Source organism: Scleropages formosus, chromosome 18 (assembly GCF_900964775.1).
Source record: "Scleropages formosus chromosome 18, fSclFor1.1, whole genome shotgun sequence".
In the NCBI taxonomy this organism is placed as follows: Eukaryota; Metazoa; Chordata; class Actinopteri; order Osteoglossiformes; family Osteoglossidae; genus Scleropages; species Scleropages formosus.
This window is the reverse complement of record NC_041823.1, coordinates 7655716-7680151: the sequence shown is the minus strand read 5'-3', so window position 1 is coordinate 7680151 and position 24436 is coordinate 7655716. Positions and strand designations below refer to the sequence as shown.

At 42.2% G+C, this 24436-nt stretch overlaps 3 protein-coding genes across 14 annotated transcripts in view; all 3 read right to left on the bottom strand.

Moving 5' to 3' along the window:
* LOC108940657 (protein MTSS 1-like) overlaps positions 1 to 2245 on the bottom strand; it is a 52931-nt gene extending 50686 nt beyond the window's left edge. For 3 of the 7 annotated variants that reach the window (XM_029246091.1, XM_029246087.1, XM_029246089.1), the window contains exon 1: positions 1650 to 2242. In XM_029246091.1, the coding sequence (XP_029101924.1) occupies positions 1650 to 1721 (72 nt within the window). In that variant the 5' untranslated portion in view covers positions 1722 to 2242. Of the gene's footprint in view, positions 1 to 1649 lie in introns of all 7 variants that reach the window. The other 4 variants (XM_029246088.1, XM_029246086.1, XM_029246092.1 and 1 more) reach the window with 4 other exon arrangements.
* Positions 2246 to 8515: 6270 nt separating this feature from the next.
* scgn (secretagogin, EF-hand calcium binding protein) lies at positions 8516 to 17887 on the bottom strand. Its single transcript, XM_018762872.1, has 11 exons — positions 17744 to 17887; positions 17410 to 17480; positions 15130 to 15222; positions 13728 to 13817; positions 13381 to 13437; positions 12940 to 13017; positions 11001 to 11056; positions 10570 to 10615; positions 10419 to 10478; positions 9743 to 9811; positions 8516 to 9214 (listed from the first exon to the last, which is right to left on the bottom strand). Exons 1-11 carry the CDS (start codon positions 17811 to 17813, stop codon positions 9086 to 9088), a joined length of 819 nt encoding a protein of 272 aa, XP_018618388.1. The 5' UTR covers positions 17814 to 17887; the 3' UTR covers positions 8516 to 9085.
* Positions 17888 to 19452: 1565 nt separating this feature from the next.
* The window catches only part of LOC108940682 (F-actin-uncapping protein LRRC16A-like), an 82900-nt gene continuing 77916 nt past the window's right edge, over positions 19453 to 24436 (bottom strand). For 5 of the 6 annotated variants that reach the window (XM_018762995.1, XM_029259948.1, XM_029259949.1 and 2 more), the window contains 5 exons: positions 23722 to 23770; positions 23383 to 23628; positions 22708 to 22857; positions 21418 to 21570; positions 19453 to 20736 (listed from right to left, as the gene is read on the bottom strand). In XM_018762995.1, coding sequence (XP_018618511.1) covers positions 20564 to 20736; positions 21418 to 21570; positions 22708 to 22857; positions 23383 to 23628; positions 23722 to 23770 — 771 coding nt within the window. In that variant the 3' untranslated portion in view covers positions 19453 to 20563. The remainder of the gene's footprint in view (positions 20737 to 21417; positions 21571 to 22707; positions 22858 to 23382; positions 23629 to 23721; positions 23771 to 24436) is intronic. The other variant, XM_018762999.2, reaches the window with a different exon arrangement.

Here is a 24436-nt window from a genome sequence, read left to right as displayed (position 1 = left end):
ACACGCACAGCAGACTGCTTTTCATAATCAGCTGGGGCGGGGGGTCATGTACGTATGCCGCTTGGACAAAAAGGTCGCATTACAGCTCATATACCCCCCACCCGCTCAAATGGCCAGCTCCACAGTACTAAGAAGCTACAACAGATTTCTTAAAAAAAAAAACCACACACACACACACACACACACACACACACAACACTAATTTTTGGTGTCCTGTATTATTTTATTCAGTTTACCTTTTCTCCAAAGCAACTGACAGCATGAGGTTTGTACACTAAGCTACTCATTTACCTTGATCAAGGGTATTACAGCAGGTGTGTTACTTAAAGAGCCTTAAAGACTACGCCACCTACTGTCCTCGCCTGTAACAACTATACGCACACCCGAAACGCTTCAAGACCACCCTCGTACCCGTTCATGGACATCTTAAGGTCCTCCTACAGGAAACCTACTGACAACGTTACCTGCTTCACATTTGTATTATACATAGTGTCTAATAACAACAACAATTCACATTTGATTCACTCCTTTAGGGAAACATAAGAGGGAGGTGCAATAACCAGTCCGACATACAGTATATGAATGCATGTTGACATTAGGACACTTTTTGCATGTGTGTATGATTAATATCTTCAGTTATGGCTCTTCATGCAGACCCTGGGGGCCAATTTTCAGCATTCCCCTACCATGGAGCAGGTGTGGAGTGCAGCCCGATACTCACGCAGAACCTGGAATCACTTTTTTATGCAGCCTTGTCCATGATATACATATATGTGTGTGTGTGTTACATATGTTACTACTGTATATAAACAAGAGTGAGGGAGCAGGTTGGTCCTTCACATCGTGGGTGATTCTGCGTTTCCAAAGCCACATTTAATTTCCAGAAATACCTGACTGAAAAAAAAGGGTCTTTTTTTGGGGGGGGTTGGCTTAAGCGCAGTCTATTTATAGAGATCCGTTAGCGGACACTGGACGCGTCGCGCTGGAGAGACGCGGAGGAGAAGCGCACCCACCGACACACAGCCCTGGAATTAATACGGGTACCGTTATTAATTAATTAGGTCCTGCGTGTCGCGCTCATCCGAGGGTCTTTGCGGTACAAATTTGGTCCCGCCGACAAAAATTCACAGCACGACCGAGAAACAAAGAAAGAGGTTCGGTGTCAAAACGCGACTGCTGTTGAGCCGCGAACTCAGCCGTTATTTACTCACTAACTTAGTTACTAGTTAGCTACCTACTACTAGTCAGCCTCGTAACCTGTCGGTCCATAACGGGCCGGATCGGAAGGACCGGTGGGACCGAACGGCGGGTCCATCCCGTCCACCTGCGACTGCGTCCTGTTCCTGCGGACATCATCGCTCTGCACATTACACCACCACCACCACCACCATCATCGTCGTCGTCGTCATGTTTTTACCCCCTACCGCCGGTGTTCCACAGCGTTTGTCCCGGCGTTTACACTGTTCAGATGGGTATTGGTTCGTTACCCGAGAACTCATGAACATTTACTGAGAGGAAACCCCCTGAAGTTAATTTGCAAACATAAACCGGAAATAAGAAGAAGAAAAGGGTGCGGGGTGTGGAGGGTCAGCTAGAGGTGTGAATCACACTGGGCTTCCGTCCGAGTGTGTGCGCGCGTTTGCGTTTACCTTCATGTCGCCGATGATGGTCTGGAAAAGCCCCCCGAGCGCGCTGCACTCCCGCTCCATCACCGCCTCCATGTTCCGACGCTCGCACCCGGACTGCTTCCGAAGTCGGGAATCGATCCCACTCCCTACTGGGTTCCAACTGCGCAGCGCTACACACTGACCGTGTAACAAACCGAAAGGAGCAGCGCGCGCTCGCGCACCGCCCTCGCGGAGCTCCCGTCGACGGGACCGGACCGCGAGAAAGGCTCAACTACACACACGCTCGTGAGTGGGCACGCGGAGCGCGAGGAGGTTTAAATCCCAGTTAAAGCCCGCTCTCCACAGCGCACGGGGACGCGCTCCATGTTCCTGTTCCCGCGAGCATGCCGAACGGAGTCTCAGCGCCCAGTTTTCCCCTTAAAAAAAAAATAAAAAAAAAAAATAAAAAATAAAAACAAAAATCCAAATATTCAGAGCACAGATTCCGCAGGAGAGCTCCCGTCCGCGCGCCGTCACAATGCGAGCCACTGCAGCTGACTGCGCGTCCCCGCACCCACAGCGGCGCGCTCCCGTCTGGCCCCGCCTCTGACTTTGTGCGGCTGCTGCTGCTGCTTCTTTCTGGGCGCAGCGTCGGACTGGTCGCGCTGGAACAACTTATTGTTGTTATGAGCCTTTAACCTTACGGAGCGCTACTCGTTGTAGACATTTGGTGAGAATATATATCTATAACTATATATAAATATATAACGCGACAATTTAGTATCATAGATAACAGCCAGGTTTTATCTACTCTGCAGTACTGTATTCGCTCAGTTATTACATCATCATGGATGGACGTTTTACTGCAACACAAAGAAAGAAGACAATCCGTAGTTTTCACCATATTTACAATTCTGCCGAAGAGAAATTGCTTATCGATAAGCGAGAAAATAACCTTTTTATCGAACTAAGAAGGGTTCGAATTTAAATTTTATTTGAATTCCTCACTTAAAAGTACTAGTGACACCTAGTGGCCACTTAATGACCTGCAGCCTATAATATATATCTGCGTTTCTCTCTCTATCTATCTATCTATCTGTCTGTCTGTCTATCACTTCCTATGATGTCATCCTTATATCGGAATTGTAATGTTGGACATTTCACACTCAGCAGTTGTCTCTCTCCAGCCTGTATTCAAAGTAGCTTTTCCTATAATATTTATACCGAAGATGAAGCATAACAGTATAACGTTTCTTTTGCTCCCGACAAAAACTTTACACTTTTCTGCTGTTCTCACTGAGAACATCCTGCCTTGCAAATGCAATAGTCAAGCAGTGTTTACAGTTTTTTCTCATTTATAATGTTTGATCAGCATATATTACAGTCATGCTATTAATTGTGTTGAACTCATTTGCACATGAAATCTTGGGACATGGGCGTCTAAGAATAAATCATTGGCTGTCTGAAAGGCGGCTGTAAAACCAGCAGACTAGATCATGATTGAGTATAGAAGCTCCCAAAATAACCAGGAAACTGAAAGCAAAGTATTTTATGACACTACCATAATAAAGCAGAACCTCTCTGGGGAAGAGCTACATCCGTTTTCTATAGTGACAAATTTGAATACATAAGAAAAATTGGAATATTGCAGAAAAAAAAGAGATTATAGAAGGCTGGAACAGAACAGGTGCGTAACAGTGATACAGAAAATGATGTGATCTTCCTCAGCTGACTTCCTCAGACAACAGCTGTGTGTAATTTAGGGCTCATTTCCTGTTATTTGCATAAAAGAGGCTCATTATAGACATTATCAGTGATGATTACATAATGAGCAAAGGGGATGGCTGTATCAGGCATTAAATATGAAGCTAAGTAGCTGTGTTACATGAAACTCCTTGTGAATGAGACAGACACCAGTCAATTAACATCTGCCAATTTGAGTGTGTTTGACGATCACGAGGCCCTCAGATGGTCTGAGGTGATCTTTCATGAGTTATATTTTACAGGCAAAAGATACTCTATAACAATCCTCAACTCAACAGTGCAGCATTTTTTTTTATGATGGGGTGTGTGTTGCATGGCTCTGTAGTGTGGATAGGTGCATGCTTGTTAGTAGGGTAGTGTCTCTAACACTGTAAACTTCCCTAAACAAAGGCATCAGCTAAATTTTTTTAATTAAAAAAAGTCTATACATTTTTCAGCTTTATTACCAAATATTACCCTAATTATTTCATTGTAAACAGTTATTTTTATTACAGTTGTTTCCAGTCAAGTGAAATCTGTTATGAGTGGTTCCTTCTACTCCAGAATGTACAAGGGGTTAGTATTTTGACTTGGAAACCTGTGCTGCATCATCATCATCATCATCATCATCCCTGCTGGAGTTTAATTATTCACGCCCCTCTCATGTGGTGTCAATGTTGTTCTGCGAAGCAGAAAAGGTCCACAAGAGGGCGCTCTCAGCATGGACTCAAACCTAAACTCATTAATTTTTTCCAGCAATAATTAGTTGATCAGGCCCAGCAGGTAGGCACTTCAGTTTTTAAAGCTGTCACTTTTTGAACTTATGGCCCCGGGTTCGAACCCCACTCTTGCTGCATTATGGAATTTGCTCGAAATGGATACAGTACAAATGACCCAGAACTGTGTTGGGCAGAAAACGCTTCATTAACTTATCCTCTCTTTGAGCTTGGTCCTCATTCTCAGTCCATTGACCTGCAGGCTTTGCTTACATAAATTCTCATAATACGTAATAAATATCCTGTTCTGTTATTACAGTTTTGGGTTAAACTTTGGAAATTATAGAAGACACATCAGGGGTTTGATTCCCATGGGTTTTACCAAACATTGTCATGAGATGTGCTGGGTGGGCTAGATGTGTTTTAAATGATCCGTTTCCCTCTCTGGAGGAGGGGGCACGGTGGCACAGCGGGTTGGACCGGGTCCTGCTCTCCGGTGGGTCTGGGGCTCGAGCCCCGCTTGGGGTGCCTTGCTGTGGACTGGCGTCCTGTCCTGTGTGTCCCCTCCCCCTCCAGCCAGGTTAGGCTCAGCTCCCCAAGACCCTGTATGGGACAAGCGGATTCAGATGATGTGTGTGTGTGCTCTCTGGAGATGATTAATAAACATGGAAAATTAATGAATGTGTTTGGGGAAAAAAAAAAAATAGTGGTGACTTATAAAAAATACAAGAGCAGATGCATCTGCAAACAGCTGCTTTACCTTTCAATGCTCTCCCTGGTATAAAGACATTACATATTTATGAAGTGTCTGAACAATATATAATTCCGTTTTCACACAGTAACAATACAACAACCTCACTACATCATGATCACCATGTGTTCACATCATTTACAGCAATATGAGATAAACATGGATCACATTTTCTAATTTCACAATGTTTATGAGTAATGATGGAAATGTGTCGCATCTGTGGATTTGGAAACAAAAAGGACAATAGGAAATATATGTACTAGATGCTGAAGTCATATTTTCTTTATTCATTAATCTAGCCCATACTTTTCTCTAAAACTTTTTACGACGATGTATCCTTTTATACAGCTGGGTAAGTAGATAATGTGGGGTTGACCATGTTCCGATTTTCCTCACCACCCCCTTTTTTTGAGAGACGGTGAACATCTGTCAACCATTTGAGCGCTTGGAGACGTTGCTTTGATCGTGACGCAACGTTTCCCTGAAATATTAATGATTAATTCTTCATGGCTGAAAGGATGCTCGTTGAATGCTGGCGAGGTGGTTTACCTCCCTGCTTACTCTGAGCCCTTTCAAAGAGCACCACCACAGAGACAGCCTTCGGTAGTGCATCGTATTCTGTGGTTCTTACTGTAAATGGAAAATTAATGTTTCAGAAAGCATAGTTCTCCCATGAAAAACCTAAGGATTATTAGCAGAACTACTTAATGTCCATGACATTTGTGAATTATTACTGACGTGAGTCATTAATAAACATCGGTCAGCGGTTCTGGGGTGGAGGCAGCTGTAGGGGCAGGACCGAGACAAAGATGCGTTCCCAACAAAAATGGCTTTTATGGAACCAAAGAGCAACCAAAAAGGGGGACAAGGTCCCTTGAAAGCACATCAAGAAAAATACAAAATGATCCTAAAAAGCAAGAACGCCTGCCTATATCAATATGCACCGTTGTGGCCGTTATGTATATGTGTATATATGAACCACTACAAGAACCAAGGAGCAACCACCATCCATTCTTCATTTACCATCAGCCCCAGACCAGCTGCCCTATATAATGTTATAATTGTTAAATTAAGGGCAGCTGGTCTTTATCATGAGAAAAGTGCCACTGAGCAGCTCTGGGAGCTCAGAGGTTGTCTACCTCGTACAGTCCTGCTCCGTTCCACAGTTTCACCCCCATCAACTCATGTTATACAAAAAGAAACACTTAAAATATGGGCATGGGAGAAAAAAATATAAGGAGTGTTCAACACCCAGAAATGAGTCTCTTAGGATTTTACACGAGCGCAAAGTTCTGCGTGTATAACATGAGGATGTCATCCATTCAGCATCTTCAAGTCACCCAATCCAGTGATGGAACATTTCTCCAAGAATATTTCTCCTGCTTTGTTATTAAACATTTATGTTCCCCCAGATGCACGCTGAATATCATCCAGGCAGTTTTGCCGGCCATTTAATGTATTACTCTTAAGGTACATCACGTACTCGGCGTGAACTGTGGTGTGTTTTTGTCCTCGCCATATTACCTGTAATCACCCCCAGCTGACTCTGTATTCCAGGCCTCACATCTTAAATGTTCCTCCGCTGGAGAGCAGGAGCACAATCAGCGCCAACAGCTGTATGATGGACTTTGTGGGGTATTCCAAATGTCTTTACTACTGCAGGCGGAGTGCGGTGATACACCGGCCCCTAGGACCATGTTACTGACATACAGGAAGCAGCACCCAGCACTGCACGTATCATCTTTGTTATTATTAATGTTTATTTGAGTGACGCCCTTGACCACATCCAGTGTTAGATACTCTGCACAAAGCTACTTAAAGTTATTGATCCATCCGCGCAACAGAACAATTTAACGCCTGCACACGCTTACTCACACGTACACATACTGAGGGCAGTGTCACAAGTTCACCCAAAAAAATGTCTTTGGACTGTGGGAGGAAACCAGAGCGCCAGGAGGAAACTCACGGAGACACGGGAAAAACACGCAAACTCCACACGGACTAAGCTGGATTCAAACCTACGTCCAAATCCTCAGCCCAGGAGGGGCGAGGAGCCAGTGCTACCTGCTGCACCACCATGCCACCCCATAGCAGAGGAACAGAGGAGTAAATGCATTCAGGAGAAGTGCTGAGCTTTTGCACTCAGTTTTTCATTGACAAGCATTGCAAGTTTCCCTTGTGGGGGTACAGATGGCAGGAGAAGGGCAAGTAATACCGACATACAGCACCTCGACTGACACGAGATGTGAAGGTGAGGTGATTTATTGGAATGATCATTGCTGGTTCCTTTGCAGCAGGGCTCCCGATTACGTGTGGATTATCCTTATTCCATAATAGATGCGTTCATCTTAACATATGCACTATAGTCAACACTTCATGTTCCTCAGAACCGCTCCAAATCCGGACTTTTTCTTCGAAAGCAAATTCACGACTTGCCACTCTTCATTTCCACGAAGAAAAGAGTTCCGCCAATGAAATCGGATTAAAGGCTTTTTGCATGCGTGCGCATTTTAAAGGCCTCAGTGCCTGGCAGAAACTGAATTTTGCTCAGAATTACATCGCGGTAAAATATTTTCATGCATTTGTGTAAAAAAAAAAAAATAGCAATACAATTTCTAAATGCTGAGAACCGATTAAAAAAAAAAAGCTATACTAAACAATACTTTATGCCTCTATGCAGTGCTGTCAGTGCCATTCTTTGCAGTTGTTTGCCATTTAACAGCTGCTATATTTTTGAAGGAATACCACATATGAAATTAAACTACAGAAACGGAAAAAAGAAAACAGCTTAAGGGAATTGTGCGTTCAGACCTCCAGAACAGCTTTTAGACAGATAAATGGCTTCCTTTAAGTGCTCGGAGGCGGTGTGTGTCTATTAGGTGTGTTTACTGCCTTCGTGGGCGCACAGTTACACCTTAGGATTTTCCAGGCCGTTCCACCTGGGCGGCTGCCGCTGCCACCTACACTGTGGTTTCTAAGCACTGGAGCGATTTTCCCTGTGAAAAAACGGAGGAAATCCACCTTGCAGAATGCAGAACAGGGGTCTGCTGTCCGTCTGGCTCATTCAGCTCTTTACAGCCTGTCAACAGGCGTTCGCTTTTCATTTGGTCACTAAGGGACAGGCGAAAGTCACTCATTTAGTGGACAAAGTGCCAGAGGACTCAGCCGGCAGTAGTATTTAATTCCTGAATGGAAAAAGGTGCCACGAAAAAATGCAAAAAACAGTACAGGTGGTCCTGGATTTACGCTGGGGTAACATTCCCCGAATCCCATCGTAAGTCAAAAATGCATTTAATACACCTAATACACACCTCTGCGTGGCAGACCCGGAGATGCGGATCACTGCCGCTGCCCAGCAGCGCGAGAGAGTGTCGCTCCGCGTATCGCTTGCCTGGGAAAAAATCAAAATGAAAAATTCGAAAGTATGGTTTCTACTGAATGTCTATCGCCAGCTCACCATCGTAAAGTGGAAAAAATCGCAAGTTGAACCATCGTAAATCGGGGACCACCTGTATCATACTTCTTTACGCTAAAATTAATAAAAAAAAGGATGAATTTGCTCAACCAACAGACACACCGAGAGCAAATGGAATTAACGCACTATAAAGTACACACATTGCCATAAATGTTTGTTTTCATATCAGTGTTTTATTGATGCACAACTGCATTCCTTAATCATAACTTTCAGATGAGTTGTACTAGCAGTAAATACATTTATTTTAATCGTTAAACATCTGCATGCATACAGATGGCCAGGAAGTTTGACGCCATTGTCAGAGGCAAACTTGGAATCCAGGCACACAAGTCGGTTTTATTTTAACCATGAATTTTTCATAATTCTTAATTCAATCGAGAGTTAATGGCACAAACCAAATTGTATAATTGCGGTCATTTTCAGCATTCTCTATCATTCACTTAATGCAGCAGTCCGTCCAAGTTGCTATAATAGAGCAAAATAATAAGCAACACTGGATAGATTTTGCTTTTTAGACCAAAAATGATAAGCTTTCTATGTGTAGTTCCTCGCTCAGAAGTAATAATACATATTTCCATGAGCTGTGTGCCACTGTAGTATTATTATACGGGACTGTGTGCAGTATGTGGTTATTTCTTACAGTATTATCATTAAATACAACAATACAAGTTTGTGCGATTCTGCGGTAGAGATTGCAGTCGTGCTCGGAGTGACCCTCAACCCTTTCTAAAAGTCATGTCGAGGGGGTCCGCAGGTGAAGGGGAGGGCTGGGCATTGGTCTCCACTCACTGGGCTAGACCTTGACCTTCAGCCCCAGGCACAGAGCCAACTCGTTTTTCTGGATCTTTCCGTCCTTATTCATGTCGCAATGACGCAGGAGAACTCCTCGAAACTTGTCCAAGTCCATGCCGCTGATGCTGGGCTACAGAGAGGGAAGGAGAAACAGAGATGTGAACGCCCAGGACACGTAATGGTAAATTGAACACACAATGGCAAGTCATTCAGTGTAAACCAAAAAAAAAAAAATGCAAATAAATATTTTATTACTACATTTTTCAGTTCACTCTTCTGGTCAAAGTGAAAGAGCAGCCTTCAGGTCTCAAGTCCATGTCTTCAACCACTACACGACCAGCTGCTGGTCCACGGAGTCGACACATTGTACAAGTCCAGTGCAAAGCGTGAGGTCACTTGCTGGATAGATTTTCACATTCGGTGTTTGGTGAACAAGTTTGATGACAAAATGAGGCTCCATGTCTTCGCAGCTCTTCTGCAGCAGTTCCCACAGACGTAGGACACTTGTGGGTTCCTCTGGTTCACTCTTCTATCCAGATCGTCCCACAAAAAGGTTGTCCAGATCCCCGTGTGTGCTCAAAATTTTGACTGAAACTGTACATTTTAATATACGTGCTAAAAAAAAAAAAAAAAAAAAAAATCTGACCACCATACACACCTTAACTAGTTCCATCATATCCTTCACAAAGCCGTCCACCTCTGGTCCTTCCAGGGCTCCTGTCTTACTCTGGAACCATAAGAGAACGTTGCGTTTACAGCAAGACTGGAACAGATCCTCACACAGGAGTGAGACGCTTTCAGAAGATGATCGCACAGTGGAATCTACTCTGAAATACTCCTCGCTAACACCACTGCAATGAATATGCCGAAGAGAGAACAATGTACTCGTGGTCATTTACTGAAGCAGATGATAATGTTTTAATTCATCTAAGAGGAGATATGCCGTTATTATGAGGCCATTCATGTGATCTCCACATTCGCTGGCGCTGTTTAATATTCTGCAGATAGCGAAGAGTGCAATAAGATGAAAACAACAGTTGACTTACCATGGCCTATAAAACGTTTACCACATGTCTATGTATATACAGGACAGCTGTTTTAAAGAAAACAGCATGACTCATGACAATCTGCCCCAAGGCTCCCTTTTAATTTTCCAAACATTCTTAATGTGCTAATCAATGAAATAAGGACATCCTTTTGGTGGAAGTCTGGGCGATGTCACTAGACATAAAAAGATCAGACCCCTCCCAGCTTTAAGACAGCCATAACGTCATCCACCCAGACAGAGAACCAGCGGCGGCGTATCGTCCTTCATCGGCCGACCGGCGACTTACAACATCGTAGTGAGCAAATATTTTTTCAAAGTCTCGCTTCCTCTCCTCTTGGCTGGAGGCCTGAAATGGAGACACGAGAGACACTCTGGGTCAAAGGAGCTAAATAAGGCCATTAGAGAAATGAACTGATACAAAAAAGACATCGACTCACATCCATTCTGAACTGCAACAGGAAGTTTTCTTGCAGAGCCAGGATTCTGGTAGGAAGGTCAGACTGTTCAGCTTAGCACTCAGAAAAACACAGCTTCTTTATTAAAATATAAATCCTATAAACATGCCAGGATGAAAACCGGTTGGGTAAGAGTGTATATTCTCTCGTAGGAGTTGCTCTGAAATTCAGTGACACGCGAAAAGGTTATAAAAAAAAAAAAAAGAAAAAAAATCTTGATTCAAACACTCAAAATATCCCATGCATTGATTTTAAGATCTCAGTGAAAACTGACTTTTACTTTAGGGCACATCTTATTTTATAGGGAATCCCCTAAACGATATGCCTGAAAGATACGGAAAGCCTAATGTGCTCAAATCCTGAGAATAGAGCAAGAACAAAAAAAAAAAAAAAAACTCTGATTTTAATCCTACCTGGCTAAATCGTTCAGATCCAACCGGCCATCTTTATTTTTGTCAAAAATTTTCATCTGCAAGGGAAAAAAAAAACATCAGCAACTACCGGGAAATTAAACTTCATTATTACTATATTACAGTATGTGAGCACTCTGAAAAAATACAGGAAATCTGCTGGTTTTTAAAGGCCTTTTCACATTCATTCAATTAGCTTTTCTCTAAAACAATGTATTGTGTTAAGTCACTTAGTTATACAGCTGGGTAATTTTTACTGGAGCAATTTAGGGCAAATACCTTGCGCAGGAGTACTACAGCTGGAGGTAGGAATCAAACCTACAACCTCTGAGCCCAAAGACAGCGGTTCTAACCATTATGAACCTAGATCAATCTCTGATTTTAACTCTCTTTTCTGTACAAACTGAAAGAGCAAGACAAATAAAACAAAAAGTTGCGCAAAACAGTAAAGACACGCGCAACAAAATGAAGAAAAAAACCTTCAGAAGGCACTCTGAGATGTTTCTACTTTTAAAGGACACGGTCCAGGTCTTTCATGAGCGACGCTGAAAAAGCTGGAGCTCTGATGTTGCGTGGGCAGTAAAATAAACTACTCGCTGACTCTTTAAAACGAAATGATTAAGTAAAAGACACAGCAACCATCCGCTCGCTGCCACCAAACCACCGTCTTCAGCATCTTCCACATTAGGAGGAGAGCACTGCAGTTTCCACACACATCGGTGGCAGCCACAACAAAACATCATATTGAGAAAAACACTAGACCTCTACTGACAAAAAGTCAAGATGCAGAGTCCAGGGTCATTAGGAGACTTTGCCTGTTGTATCAGCATGTTCTCCTCCTGATGTTCTCCTACATTAGAACTGCCATTGTCTGCATATTTGTGTAATGTAATGTAATTTTTTTTTTTTTTTTTAACTTATTAGGATTGTGGTTAGGAATTGTTAATATCTGGATAAAGTTTTATACAGCTACTCGTGTACATTGGTTCATATGGTGAAAGAAAAACTAACAGCACTTAAGAATCATGCATCTGCATCTAAGTCTCTTCCTGCTAATATAATGAACACGTTGTATTTTCTATGAGATGTACATCGCTTTGGAGAAAACACACACACACACTGGCTGAAGCTGCTTGTCCCGAGCGGGGTCGCGGCAAGCCGGCGCCTAACCCTGCAACACAGGGCACAAGGCTGGAGGGGGAGGGGACACACCCAGGATGGGACACCAGTCTACCACAAGGCACCCCAAGTGGGACTCGAACCCCAGACCCACCAAAGTGCAGGACCCGGCCAAATCCGCTGCGCTACCATGCCCCCCGCTTTGGAGAAAAGCGTCAGCTAAATGAATAAATGTAAATGTAAATATAGTGCCCTGATTCCCCCAGCTGGTGACCACACACTCGTACATGAACATGGTCACTTTCAAGATTTTATCATTTCACAAACCTAAAACTCACGTCTGAAATGCAAACTTTACAGTCTCCGATAACTAGGCAGAAATTCTCATCCAAGCAGTTCCAGACTTTAAGCAGTAAAGACCACCCTGTACTTTATTACACTATTGCATCAGCTCATATAAGCAAGAAACGAAAAAGATGAGACCTCCTTTTTCAACACTGCACCAATAACAATTAATTATGAGGCAAAACATTAAAAGGACTCAAGAAAAGTTTGTTCTCCATAATATCATTTTCATGATACATTGTCTGGTTTAGATATAATATAAGCATTTGATGGATTACATTTCATTAACTCACTGTCTGACTATAATGTCCATCTCTAAGCAAATGGCTTATTTGTCCTTATGCACATATATTTTCTGCTAGGTTCTTCTAGGTGTCTACAAAGGTGTTAGCTGGTTTTATTACAGTGCTGGACTGATTTCATTCAAGGTCCAGCATGAATCATTGGCCTGGATGTGTGGGGTGCAGGGCTCGGTTACCATGGTGTCCGTGTATTCATCCAGCTTCCTGGAGGACACGACCTTCTTGTGCTGCACAACCAGGTCCTTCAGGAAGCTCTGTTCAAGGTGACAAGAGGTAGAAAGGGAGGCTCTGAGAAGGTCTGTTTCACCGATGACTTATGTTGCTGATCATTGCCACTGATGATACATTTTTAGGCCACATACAGTAAAATGGAAGAGTTAACTCTGATATACCATTCCAGCACTTACTAGCTCCACCAGAATTACAGTGCTTTCATACTGCTGGATCAAAACCCAACTCTTTGCTGTACCCTTATATCTACCCCCTGTGCAAATCTGATATGTGCAGTTAATTTTATTCAAATATATTGATTTAGGGTTTTAGTGATTCCAACTGAATGACCTCCCTGGGTCTCACAGAGCAATGACTATGGCTACACTCCGGGAGGCAGGAGGTACCTTGAGCTCGGCAGCTGAGATGAAGCCACTGCTGTCGGCATCATACTTCCTCCAGATCTGTGGGCAGAAGGTGCAGATGTGACACCATGCAGGTGGACAAGCTGAACACAGCGGCTTCCCTCCCCTCTGAGATCCCTTCTCATGTTAAGGACGGTCCCCAAGTGTCCCTAAGGCTCTTTCACAGATGAGATCTGCATTGTGCTTCAGGAAATCACAGGTTGCGAGAGACTTTGAACAGCGCCATCCACAGTCTGGAGTGTCGCAATGTGTCGCCGTGTGTCCAGAATTGTGGCTGAGTGCGACGTCCGATCGGGCTTTAGCGATCGCTGCTCTAGTGGGGACCTCACCTTCATGAACTCCACGCTGTTGTCCAGGGGTGTCTCCCTGCGAAAGAGCAGCAGGAAATTCTCGTCCTCCGGCAGGATCATGTTGGCCAGCTGGAAGAGAGCGCGCAGAGTTGCGCCATCATTTCCATACTAGAGGACCCAAGCTCACATTCACAACCCACTGTACAAATTAGTAAATCACTGTAGGCAGCTTCTTCTTTCTTTACAAATTATAGGTCGCTTTGGAGAAAAGTGTCTGCTACATGAATTAATAATAATGTGAGGGGACCTGGAAGCCTCTCCCCTCTGCTGTGTAGCTCTCGGGTCTCTCCACAGGGCAGGGAACCCCCTTCCAGGGCACACTGCACACAGCCTTTGGGCTGGATACTGGGCCTTTCAGCCAGCGATGAAGGTGTGGTGCAAATGACCTGGGGTAAGGGCAAATCCCAGGGCAGCAAGAAAAGACAGTACCCTTCACAATATATGGATTTTTATCATGCAGGTACACCACACCTCCTCCCATTGCTGCTGCATTTACATAGCAGCGTGCAGCTCAGCGCTGGTCCAGTCTGATGGCGAGACGCCTCTCGGGGCCTTTATTAAAGAGGGCTGCTGGCAAGACTCAGCTCAGTAAGTGCATATAATAGGCTTTTAAAGTAGACTTCCATCTCTGAATGCCCTGCCATGTACCCTAAAAAAAAAAGAGTATTGATTTTTCTTTTTTTAGTAATATATTTTAAAAAAACAATTCCTACAGATTATTAAAGGCCATATGGAACCAACTGGCATTATATTTCCCGAACACACAACAGATGTTTGTGCTAATTAAAATCACAATTAGTCTTTATATACTATTTTATGTGTGAGGTGATTTTCATGTAAGCTTCAGTTTGATAAACCTGAGATATTCAGGTCTAGTGTAACCTGGTCCTTCAGAAAGGCACTAAATAGAGTGGTATGGAAGCCCATGATATAATCTTTTTATATAAGCAATCACAGTAATGGCACAAAAAGGCACCAGAAAACCTCTAAGCAAACATACTATGTTTTAGCAGATATTTAAAGTGAAAGCAAACTATATATATAACTGACATCATGATAAGACAACTGCCATTCTGGCATATCAGCAGTGATTGTATCTATGAAGATATACTAAGCGAGAGTCAAACAGATCAACACACCCATGACAATTGATGTGATGCAGGCACAAGCAATTAGCAATGATGCTGGGAAATACGGCCATAACCTTCTCAAGAAGGCTGGACAGAAAGTAATCAGATTCATTGCGATATGTCAGCCTTACATGTGGCATGGGGCGTTTCAGACCCGTTCCCAAAAAGACCTTGTGCACTGCACTGGTAAGAAAAACACTTCAGCGTTCCAGTACCAATGAGGAAACAGAGGGACGGCAGGTGAGTGATACCTCCTGGATCTGCAGACGTCCGTCCGCAGTGAGATCATAGACTGACATGAATCGTGTTTTCAGCTGCTGCACCTTGTCTTCGGTCACCTTGTCCTACAAAAAGTGTACCAGTAAGAGAATAATACAAGCATATACATACATTTCTCATGACAATTTAAACACAAGTTTTGATATCAGTGATTGTCAATTAACACGACAGAATAACTATGTATGCTCAGTGAATGAAGATTCCTATAGATTATAAATCCATCCATCCGTCCGTCCGTCCATCCATCCAAACTTCTTGTGCAGTACAGGGTCGTGTTGGTCCACAGTTTATCCTAGAAGCATGGGGCCCAAGGCAGCGTACATCCTGGATGGGACACCATGCATTATTTGCCTTCCTATTTATTTGCATGTAAGACTGCAGAACAGAAAAACTGCCAGAAAATCTTTTTTTGTGCTTTAACAGGGATGTTGGCATAGCAATCTCATACTTCTACTGTACCTGAAAGGTCTCTATTAATCACCCACAGCCACAAACACCCAAGGCAAGTGGCTTTTGTTGTAATGCATGGTCTTAACTAAATTTTAATAAAAGTACAAAAAAAAAAAAAAAAAACCAGCTTCCAGCAGCTTTCGTGCACTGTTTACCAGCAGCAGAGAAAGGTATTTGTACAGGTGCTGAAACCCCTCACTGGCTTTCACACAGGGGTCTCTCTACCGCCAGGATAAGCGATCCCTGTACAAGGGTGTGGTTCTCATTTCTCTTTAAGCTGTGGCAGCACATCACCAGGAAAAAAAGCAGCACGAGCCTATTAAAAGCAAACAAATGTTTGTTTGGGGAACAATATCGCCCACACGAATCAGCCACATACAAGAATTCGCACGAAATGTACATAACAAGAGCATGTGGTGTGTAGTTGTGGAAAAACGTTCAGGAAAGTAGCTCCCCAGAAACGATACTGAAAGGCATTTCACATATTTAAAATAATATTTTTATGTTAACATGTGTGCAAAGAGGTTAGAGCCATTTTCTCGCAGCAGAAGAACCCAGGATTGAATCCCACCTCCTGCTGTAATGCACTTGAGCTACATGCTTAGCCTGAACGGATACAGTAAAAAACACCCTGCTATACATCGATAAATCACTGTCAGTAGCTTAGTGTAAAAAAGATTGTAAGACACTTTGGAGGAGAGCATCAGTTAAATCAATAAATAAAAAATTAAACAAATCAATTTATATATGCTAATCCTAGATAAAGATTTTTACACTCCATGAGAGGGTGCAACTGCCATAAGGTATTATTTTACATAGGTATCATACGGTGTTACACTATCAGGTAATGCAATGGTTTGCTGTAACTCTGGAGGAATAAAGACAGGAATGTGCAATGAAAAAAATTAAATGTTAAAGTAACCACTGAAAGGTGCTGCTGATCCACTGTTTTAGTTTGTCCTATAGAACGAGGAGCTGCTCCTCCTTCTATCTGTATTTTATAAAGCCACTTTCGCTGTTCTCATGGTGAACGGACCGTCCGTTTTTAAGTGATCCGATTAAACTCTGATTCAGCGTGTGGTCTGCAGCAGCTGCGCCCGCTGATGTTGACCAGGGTAATGTGCCTGCCTTGTCGCTCACGTTACAATGATATGTGGACAGATTGCCTGGCTTTCCCTGCCCTGTCTGGGAAGGGCACAGATGGGCTCAACGCACTCTCTTCTTTTTGTATCCATAAACACACACCGAAGAAGAAACACAAGTACACCAAAGACATCAGACCTTAACCGAATGTCCCCATCATTTCACTGACGCATTTACCAAAAGAAAAATGGGTTCCAAGGTGAAAATAAGGAAACCTGCACATACACTGCTCTTATATAAACTGTATATAAACAGTTTTTTCAGGACATAAACTGTTTTTCAGTGGGGGAAAAAACACTGTTTTTAGCTTTCATCCATTCTGGATGATGCTATTGATGACGATGATGATTATTATTATTGTTATTATTATTATTATACATCTCCCGTGATTGCTTTTACCTTAAAAACAGTTCAGCTTCCCATCAAAGCCTCCTACAGGCAACAAAAACCTGCCTCCAAAGAAATCTTTACACATATTGTCTAAAAATATGTCTGGTACTCTGGCTTCAAAAAAAAGTAAAAATAAGAGATGTGCCCTGTCTGCTGACAACATCCCTCTTTAAAAGTACTGACACATTTTTGGTCAATTTCGTGCACCTTAATATAGCTTCTCAATTTAGAAGAAGAGATGACGGGTATAAAAACTAGGATTTACTTACCCCTGGACCCAGTTTTGTCAGCATATGATGGAAAAAGTCATCCAATTCTTTCCCTTCAATGTACCCATTATCTGTTATGTAAAAAACCATTCAGACGAAAATATTCATGTGTTGTAAACTTGGCTATGTGTACCATGTTATCTGAATAAGTTATAGTTAACAGAAATTATGCATCTCTTAAAATGTTAATAGTTAGAAAACATTGAAACAATGTTAATAACAGAAACAATTATTTTAAAATATTTTTTAAATTCAATTAATAGAAAAACGTGCTTGTGTTGCACACAGGAGAACACCCGAGTGCTTTATAAGGAATGATGAATGTGTTACCTACCATCTGCATCAAAGTGCTGCCAGATCTGCAGGAAGCCAGCGGCGTCCAGGTGGTCAAAGGTGCTGTCCATGGCTGTTGGTGGCGTGGAAAAACAGGCAGCTGTCCCGTTGTACCCTTGCTCTGCAATAAACACAGCTTTTCCTTGCCTTCTCATTTAATTCAGAAGAAAAACACACAAACTCCACCTCCTGGATGTGGCAGAAGCTGTTAACCCTTAAGGTTTAGTGTTCAAAGACCAGCATGAGAGGCACAGAAAGGGCAGGTAACAGGTGTGCCAGTTAGAGCCCATCCACTCCATACATTATTTATTGTATTGTTGTTTAGTAAATTGTCTGACTTATTATTTAGGTACTTACCCCAAATGACCTCTACTCTTTGGCCTATTTATACAGCAGGTTTTTCCCCCTGACTGGAATAATTCACTGGGAGTACCTAGATCAAGGCTACTGTAGCAGGGGTGGGAATCAGGTTACACGTTCACAGCCCTCCTCTCTATGCCACCTACAGTTACAGCTTTTGTTTTTATGTAAAAAAAAATAAGTCAATGAAGCAGGTCATTAGTCTTAAATTTATGATATTACTCTTGAAATTTACTGCTTTCTAGGTAAAAGTAAATCATAACCTGCCATGATCATGATTTTACTGTTTATTTCAGAGCACTGATGTAGTTTTTCCTTTTTATTAAAGCCTAATAAATTTTACTTGTTTGACCTGTATCAATTTGTTTGGTAACTTCTAAAATTTTTAAAAATGAAAACTTGCATTGAAACTTATTCATTTAGCAGATGCTTTTCTCCAAAGTGACATACATTTCATGGAAAATACGTGTGCATTACATTACCAGGAAGAGAGAGACATAGTTGCAGACATATGATTCTTAAGTGCAGTTAGTTTGTTTCTTTCACCATATGAACCAATGTTCATCATGCAAGTAGCCGCATAAAACTTTATCAGAATATCAACGATTCTTGATCACCTTCATAGTATTTTTTTGAGATAGATATAAACACAAACTTTACATCATATTTTTAAAAAGTTTTTTAGGTCTACATATAATAAAAATAAATTTGCACTTAAAAGTGCAAAGAATGAGTATGGGGAAAGCTAAACACAAACTAAAATTGGAATGTGAACGTGGAGACAAGGTAGGAGAAGGAGAGAATGGGACACTCCTCACACTCATGACCTTCTGCCCCCCACGATCTTCCTGACAGTCCTGCAAGGTGAGAACAACGCCTCCTTGTGGTAGAGGCTAAATCATCCCAATACAGAGCATATAGACGAAGGCCTACAGTCTGCAAAATGGTTTTAATTGGTACAAATATACACATAATGAACAAACCACAGTCGATAGAACATTTTAGTGAAACATAGAAAGAGTGCTTTTCATACTCAAAGAAGCAGGATATTGCATAATTAAAATCTGATAAACAAAAAAGCTTGTTTCTCCATAAAAGAATATATTTCCAGTATGTCAGAAACAGTTGACCAGTATTTAGTTTAATATTGCAATTCCCATTTTTGTTTAAAACATATTCATTGTGCATATTACACAAAAAAAAAAAAAAAAAAAAAAATCACTCTGTGTGTTAACAGTATTTTTTTAGATAATGAAAAGGAATTCATTGTTTAGGATAAGAAAATCACCAAGCACTTCTTTCTTTATTTTAATAAATTACATATATAAAAAACATTTTTATTTAGCAATGTGCTTAGTACAGTACCATAGCAATATAAGATTTGTGTACACAATATGTGTGTGCATATATTTACATGTATATATACACACATACATGTATGAAACACACAATTATATACATATACCTCACATGCATATCTTACACAAATCCAGCAGCGAAAGTGTTGCCTAGTCTGTAAGACACAAGTACCCTTTAAGTTCTTTTTCTGCTTTGAAGGAATGAACACAATGAAATGCGACAGAGGAATAATACACTTTTTTCCCACTACAGTCTCAGGGACAATACCAAGTGACATCATGTGACTGTGAAGTTGAAACTAGAAAAAAGCTGGAGAAAAAAATATTAATTCAAGAGAAGTTATAGCCAGCAGGTGGAAGGGAGGTTAAGGACGAAATCCTATTGTCTAATGGTTTCTGCTACACATCCCAGAAGGGGCTCTACTTTGCACACTTGACAGAAGTCCTTAACCTGAATCACTCCAGTAAAATTCCAACTATAAACTGTAAGTTGCTTTTGGAAGAAGTGCTGGCTAAGCAATGAAATAATAATTACAATGGAAATAATTATTAAAAGATGGCTTGGATGCTTATCTTTAAATGCCTTGCACTGTTCTCTAAATCATGGTGACCATAAGTATCATAAACAAATACAGAAAATTTAAAAGTGAAATTCAACAGTTCAGCCAGTTCAGTGTGAAGCCTCTAAGGAGGTACAGTCTATTTGTTCAGGTAAATAAATACAACTGATGTGGTACGAGGGATGGGGCAATTGATATTTAAATGGGAATCCACTTTCAGACAGTGGGAATATTAATTCACAGTGACTGCAGACACTCTCCAACACTCAGCAGTATTTAAATCCCTTTTCTCTTTCTGATTTACTCAGGTTATGGGAGTAAAAAGGATTTCTTATGGCGTCATGTATCTTACGATTTCTCCACCTGTCCGCCGTGACACAGCACACAAAGATGACTTTCATTTGGTCCTGAATATTGCAAGAAGACTGAGGTGTGTGCTGCCCTGAACTGTTTGTCTGACTCCTGGTTCAAGACAGTGACGGAAGCAGAACGTTTCCAGGCCCGTTTGCCTGTTTGCTTAAGTCTTGCGTCTGTTTTTTTTTGTCATATAAAAATAAAGTCTTTATCTGGGTTCTCGGTAGAGTTTGTGGGCCTTGTCCCTTGGTTTTTGTCTTTGTCTTGGTTTGGAGATTTTTCCTTGGCTTTGGAGTTGTCGTCTGAGTTGTGGCGGTTCGGGTTCTGCCGCTGCATGTCCACGGCAGAGACTGATCTTGCTGCTATTTGTGGGAGAAAATGGTGAGAATGAGCAGCAGGGGGTGCCACTGACCAACAGGAAAGAGAACTGTTCTACTCTGCCCTCTGGTTAAGTGAAAGAGAAATTAGAAAGAAGCTAACATACACTTTACAGCTGTAAAATAACCTCTATAACTGTATTAAGAAGCTGTGCTCAGCTGATAATATGTTAAATAGCTATCTCCAGTACTCCGGTACAAAGGGTTTGAACTAAAACTGCAAAAATCCACAAGAAAAACAAAAGAATGGTGACATTTGAACAAAATTACATAAGATGAATCACTTAACAAAAAACACATTTTCCAAATGACACCTTACCTCTGGAAATGGATATTAAAAAGGTAATTCCAATTCAGAAATTTCTGTAAAAATTACAATTTTTAGAATCTTTAAAACCTATATATAATTATATGGAGAGGTTATATTCCCTGTCAGTTTTGAGCAGCTGGAATTGAAATTCTCGGGAGCCATTTGGAACAGGCCGGAGTGTAGCAGGATGCACTGATTTTTTTCACCAGTCACTGACAGGTGTGTCAAAATCAGAGTCTGGAGCAATTTTAGCTTTTCCAAGCCCCGTGCATGAACCCTGCTACACTACGTCCTCAACGATGGGATTTTAAACATGAGAGGTAAACAGATGAAAAGGTGAAAGGGTGTTTTCTGACCAGGTGGAGGGAGGGACTCCCTGCGCTCCCGCTCGGCCACTTCCTCAGCAGAGCCTGTAGAGTACAGCCGGGAGCCTCGGACTCTCGAGATGGCCACAGGCTTATCGGGCTCGCGATCGAAATCAAACACGTTACCGCCTCCCATAAGATCCACTGAAGGAAAAGGAGTCCGCTTTTCAGCTTCTGCCATCACTGAGACACTGTCGCCCAGAGTAGGAAGGTCATACTACAGCGTGTCAGCCCTTCTTCTGACAGGAGTAAAATACTGCTTCTGCAGCTGAGTCATATTTTTGCTAGGAACGCGTAAAACCTCCCCCACGTGACATCGCTCAGCATATAATAGAACATTTTCTAACACTTTTTCAGACTATCCTTTCTCCTCTTCCTCCTTCCACAATGGCTGTGTCACACTTTGCTATATGTCAATGCTGCTGATGAAAAATGGGAACCTCTGACATCAATGCTTAAAGCACTGAACCACTGCTACAGAGTGATAAATGTCTAATTTTTTATAATCACAACTTTCCCCAAGACTCCAGCGAAAATTCCTTGATAAGATGCTTTTTCATAGCACCCGGCCATGCAGACCAGCAGCTGTTACATAATGAATGCCAGCATGGGGATGAAAGACAGCCTGAAGCTCTGACCCAGTTCTACCTGTCTCCTGTAAAACATATTGGGGTGTTCAGGCTCCCGTTAATGTCCTTCTGGAGTCTATGGCTTGTAAGTGACAAAAAAAAATAGGCTTTGAGATAATGGGAATGACTTTCTAAAATTAATACAGAAGCAATAATGGATTTCATACTAATTATGCCTTATTTTATCACAGAGCCCAGGGCAAATGAGGACAAATGAATCAATGAGGGACTAACACAAGAAGGGTGATGGGGTGGAAAGGGACATACACTTACTTTTGTGATCTGGAATACAACAGGTAACAGTCAAGTGGTTCACTGACGGGAATTTACACCTCAGTGAAAACACGAAGACAGACAAAATATGCACAAAGCCAACAAATAATTAAAAAAATGCTTAAAAAATGAAAACAATATTCCAAATTTTCACACATCCTGTCTAAAAAGTAAAGAAGTATCATACAGCTGCTTTCATGATTTACACACAGGTCCATGGATAACAGATGATCATACAGGAACACAGTAGGCTGTGTTAAAAAAATTCAAGTGACAGAATAAACATCAGAGATATTCATCATCTCATCTTACAGAAGCTATTCCTGCATCATCCCTAAACTGGAGAGGATGAAGAGGGATGGTGGTGGGGGCTACCTACCTTCAGGAGCTGGAGACTTGCCCCCAGCACCCACCAAAAGAGGGCTGCTCTGCCCCTCTTTTTCCTTGTCTGAGGGAATCCTCCTTGTGGTGTGGGCCATCAAGGGCCCTTTTTGAGATGGGTTCCCACCCAGTGAATCAGAGCCATCATCTGGGGAGCCAGAGGGGTATGAATAAGAACTCAAAAGGGACATTTTGAAGCAAGAAAGAAGGGACCTTATTAGAGGTGCTATATATAATTACGAAAACACTGCTGTAGGAGATAAGTGTAACAGCACCAGCTGCCATTTGGATATATTTATTATATTACAAAATACACATTTCTGAAAATATTATACACCAAATTCCACAGACTCTATAAATAATTCTATTAGAAACTATAAAAACACATTGCATAACACATTGTGCATCTTTGTGATCACCTTCATTTAACAGTGCCATCCACCAGAGGCTCTTTATTCTTCCTGTAAACTCACTATTCTGTCAAAATTAAAATTTCCCATGCAGAAACCTGTATGTAGCCTTAATGAATAGGGGGAGGGCACTGGCCTGCAGCCTGTTCATGACTGGCTACCCTAGGTGTGCAGGCTACCTCTGACTGGCTGTCCTTACAAGGCTGGCTATCCCTTATTGGCTATCCTAGGCCAGCAGGTTGTTCATTTGCTACCCTGCATACCTGTGCTTCTGGTGCTGCCAGTGCGGGGCTTCAGGGGCACAGCAGGACGGGCTGCTAGGGCAGGTTTGGGGCCCTGCAGGAGGGGTTTGGGACTAGCTGGTGGGCGGTTGGCAGAGCCACAGCGTGGTCTAGGTGCGGTCTCTGGCTTGCCTTCGCTTCGAGGACTCTTCTCTGGAGAACTCACAGCGCCTTCAGGTTTGGTTGTTGCCAGTGGCCGACTCTCTGGTGAGATAGAGATCCCCCTCACTGTTCAGAACAAGAGGAACCAGTAAGTGGTGTGAAACAAGCAGCACTCCCAACCATGAGGCCAGATAAGTCGGAAAGGTGAGGAAAACATACCTGATCCACTGCCATCTGGATTGTCTGGGATGGACGAGGATTCTGGGGTCTGCCAGAGAAAACAAAGCGGAAATTTGTCACTCTACTCCCTGTGGCTCCTATGAGCTTTTACACTATGTCTCATCACAAGTATGAGGGCAGCTTGTATTTCCATTTCATGAGCCCTCCATCCTCAGTTAAAGTACTAATGTGGTGTCATTATTCTTTATGTCACTTCAGCTTAATCTTCATTCTTATACCCTGAGCCCTTAGCAGTGCTCACAGAAATAGTACTGACAGGGAATAATAATGTGAAGAGTCTATGGGGTCGGTGGCCTTGTTATTCTCCTACTTCAAAAGAAAGAGCCCATCGGCCCGCTTGGCTTTTTTCAGAAACTGAGGTTCAACTTATGTTCTGGTGTAATCATACGTTAATCCTTAATTCAGATTTTTTATATCAATTCTCACTTGATTTACCCATATTCAATTCATAAAATCTAATGGAAAGTTAGATAAAACATGTGATGCATAAGTCCTCTGATTGTTATTTAATGTCAGTACTGCTCAGCAGATGGATCAGGAGGGGAGAAGTGAAAAAGCATCTGCCCCACACAACTCCAGTCATAAATGACTTCACGTTGGCCTCGACCCATGGCTACCTTCACCCTAGGTCAATTCCGCCCAGCAGTACCCAGGATCAGCTCTAGCTCCAGCACTCACTCCATCATATATCATA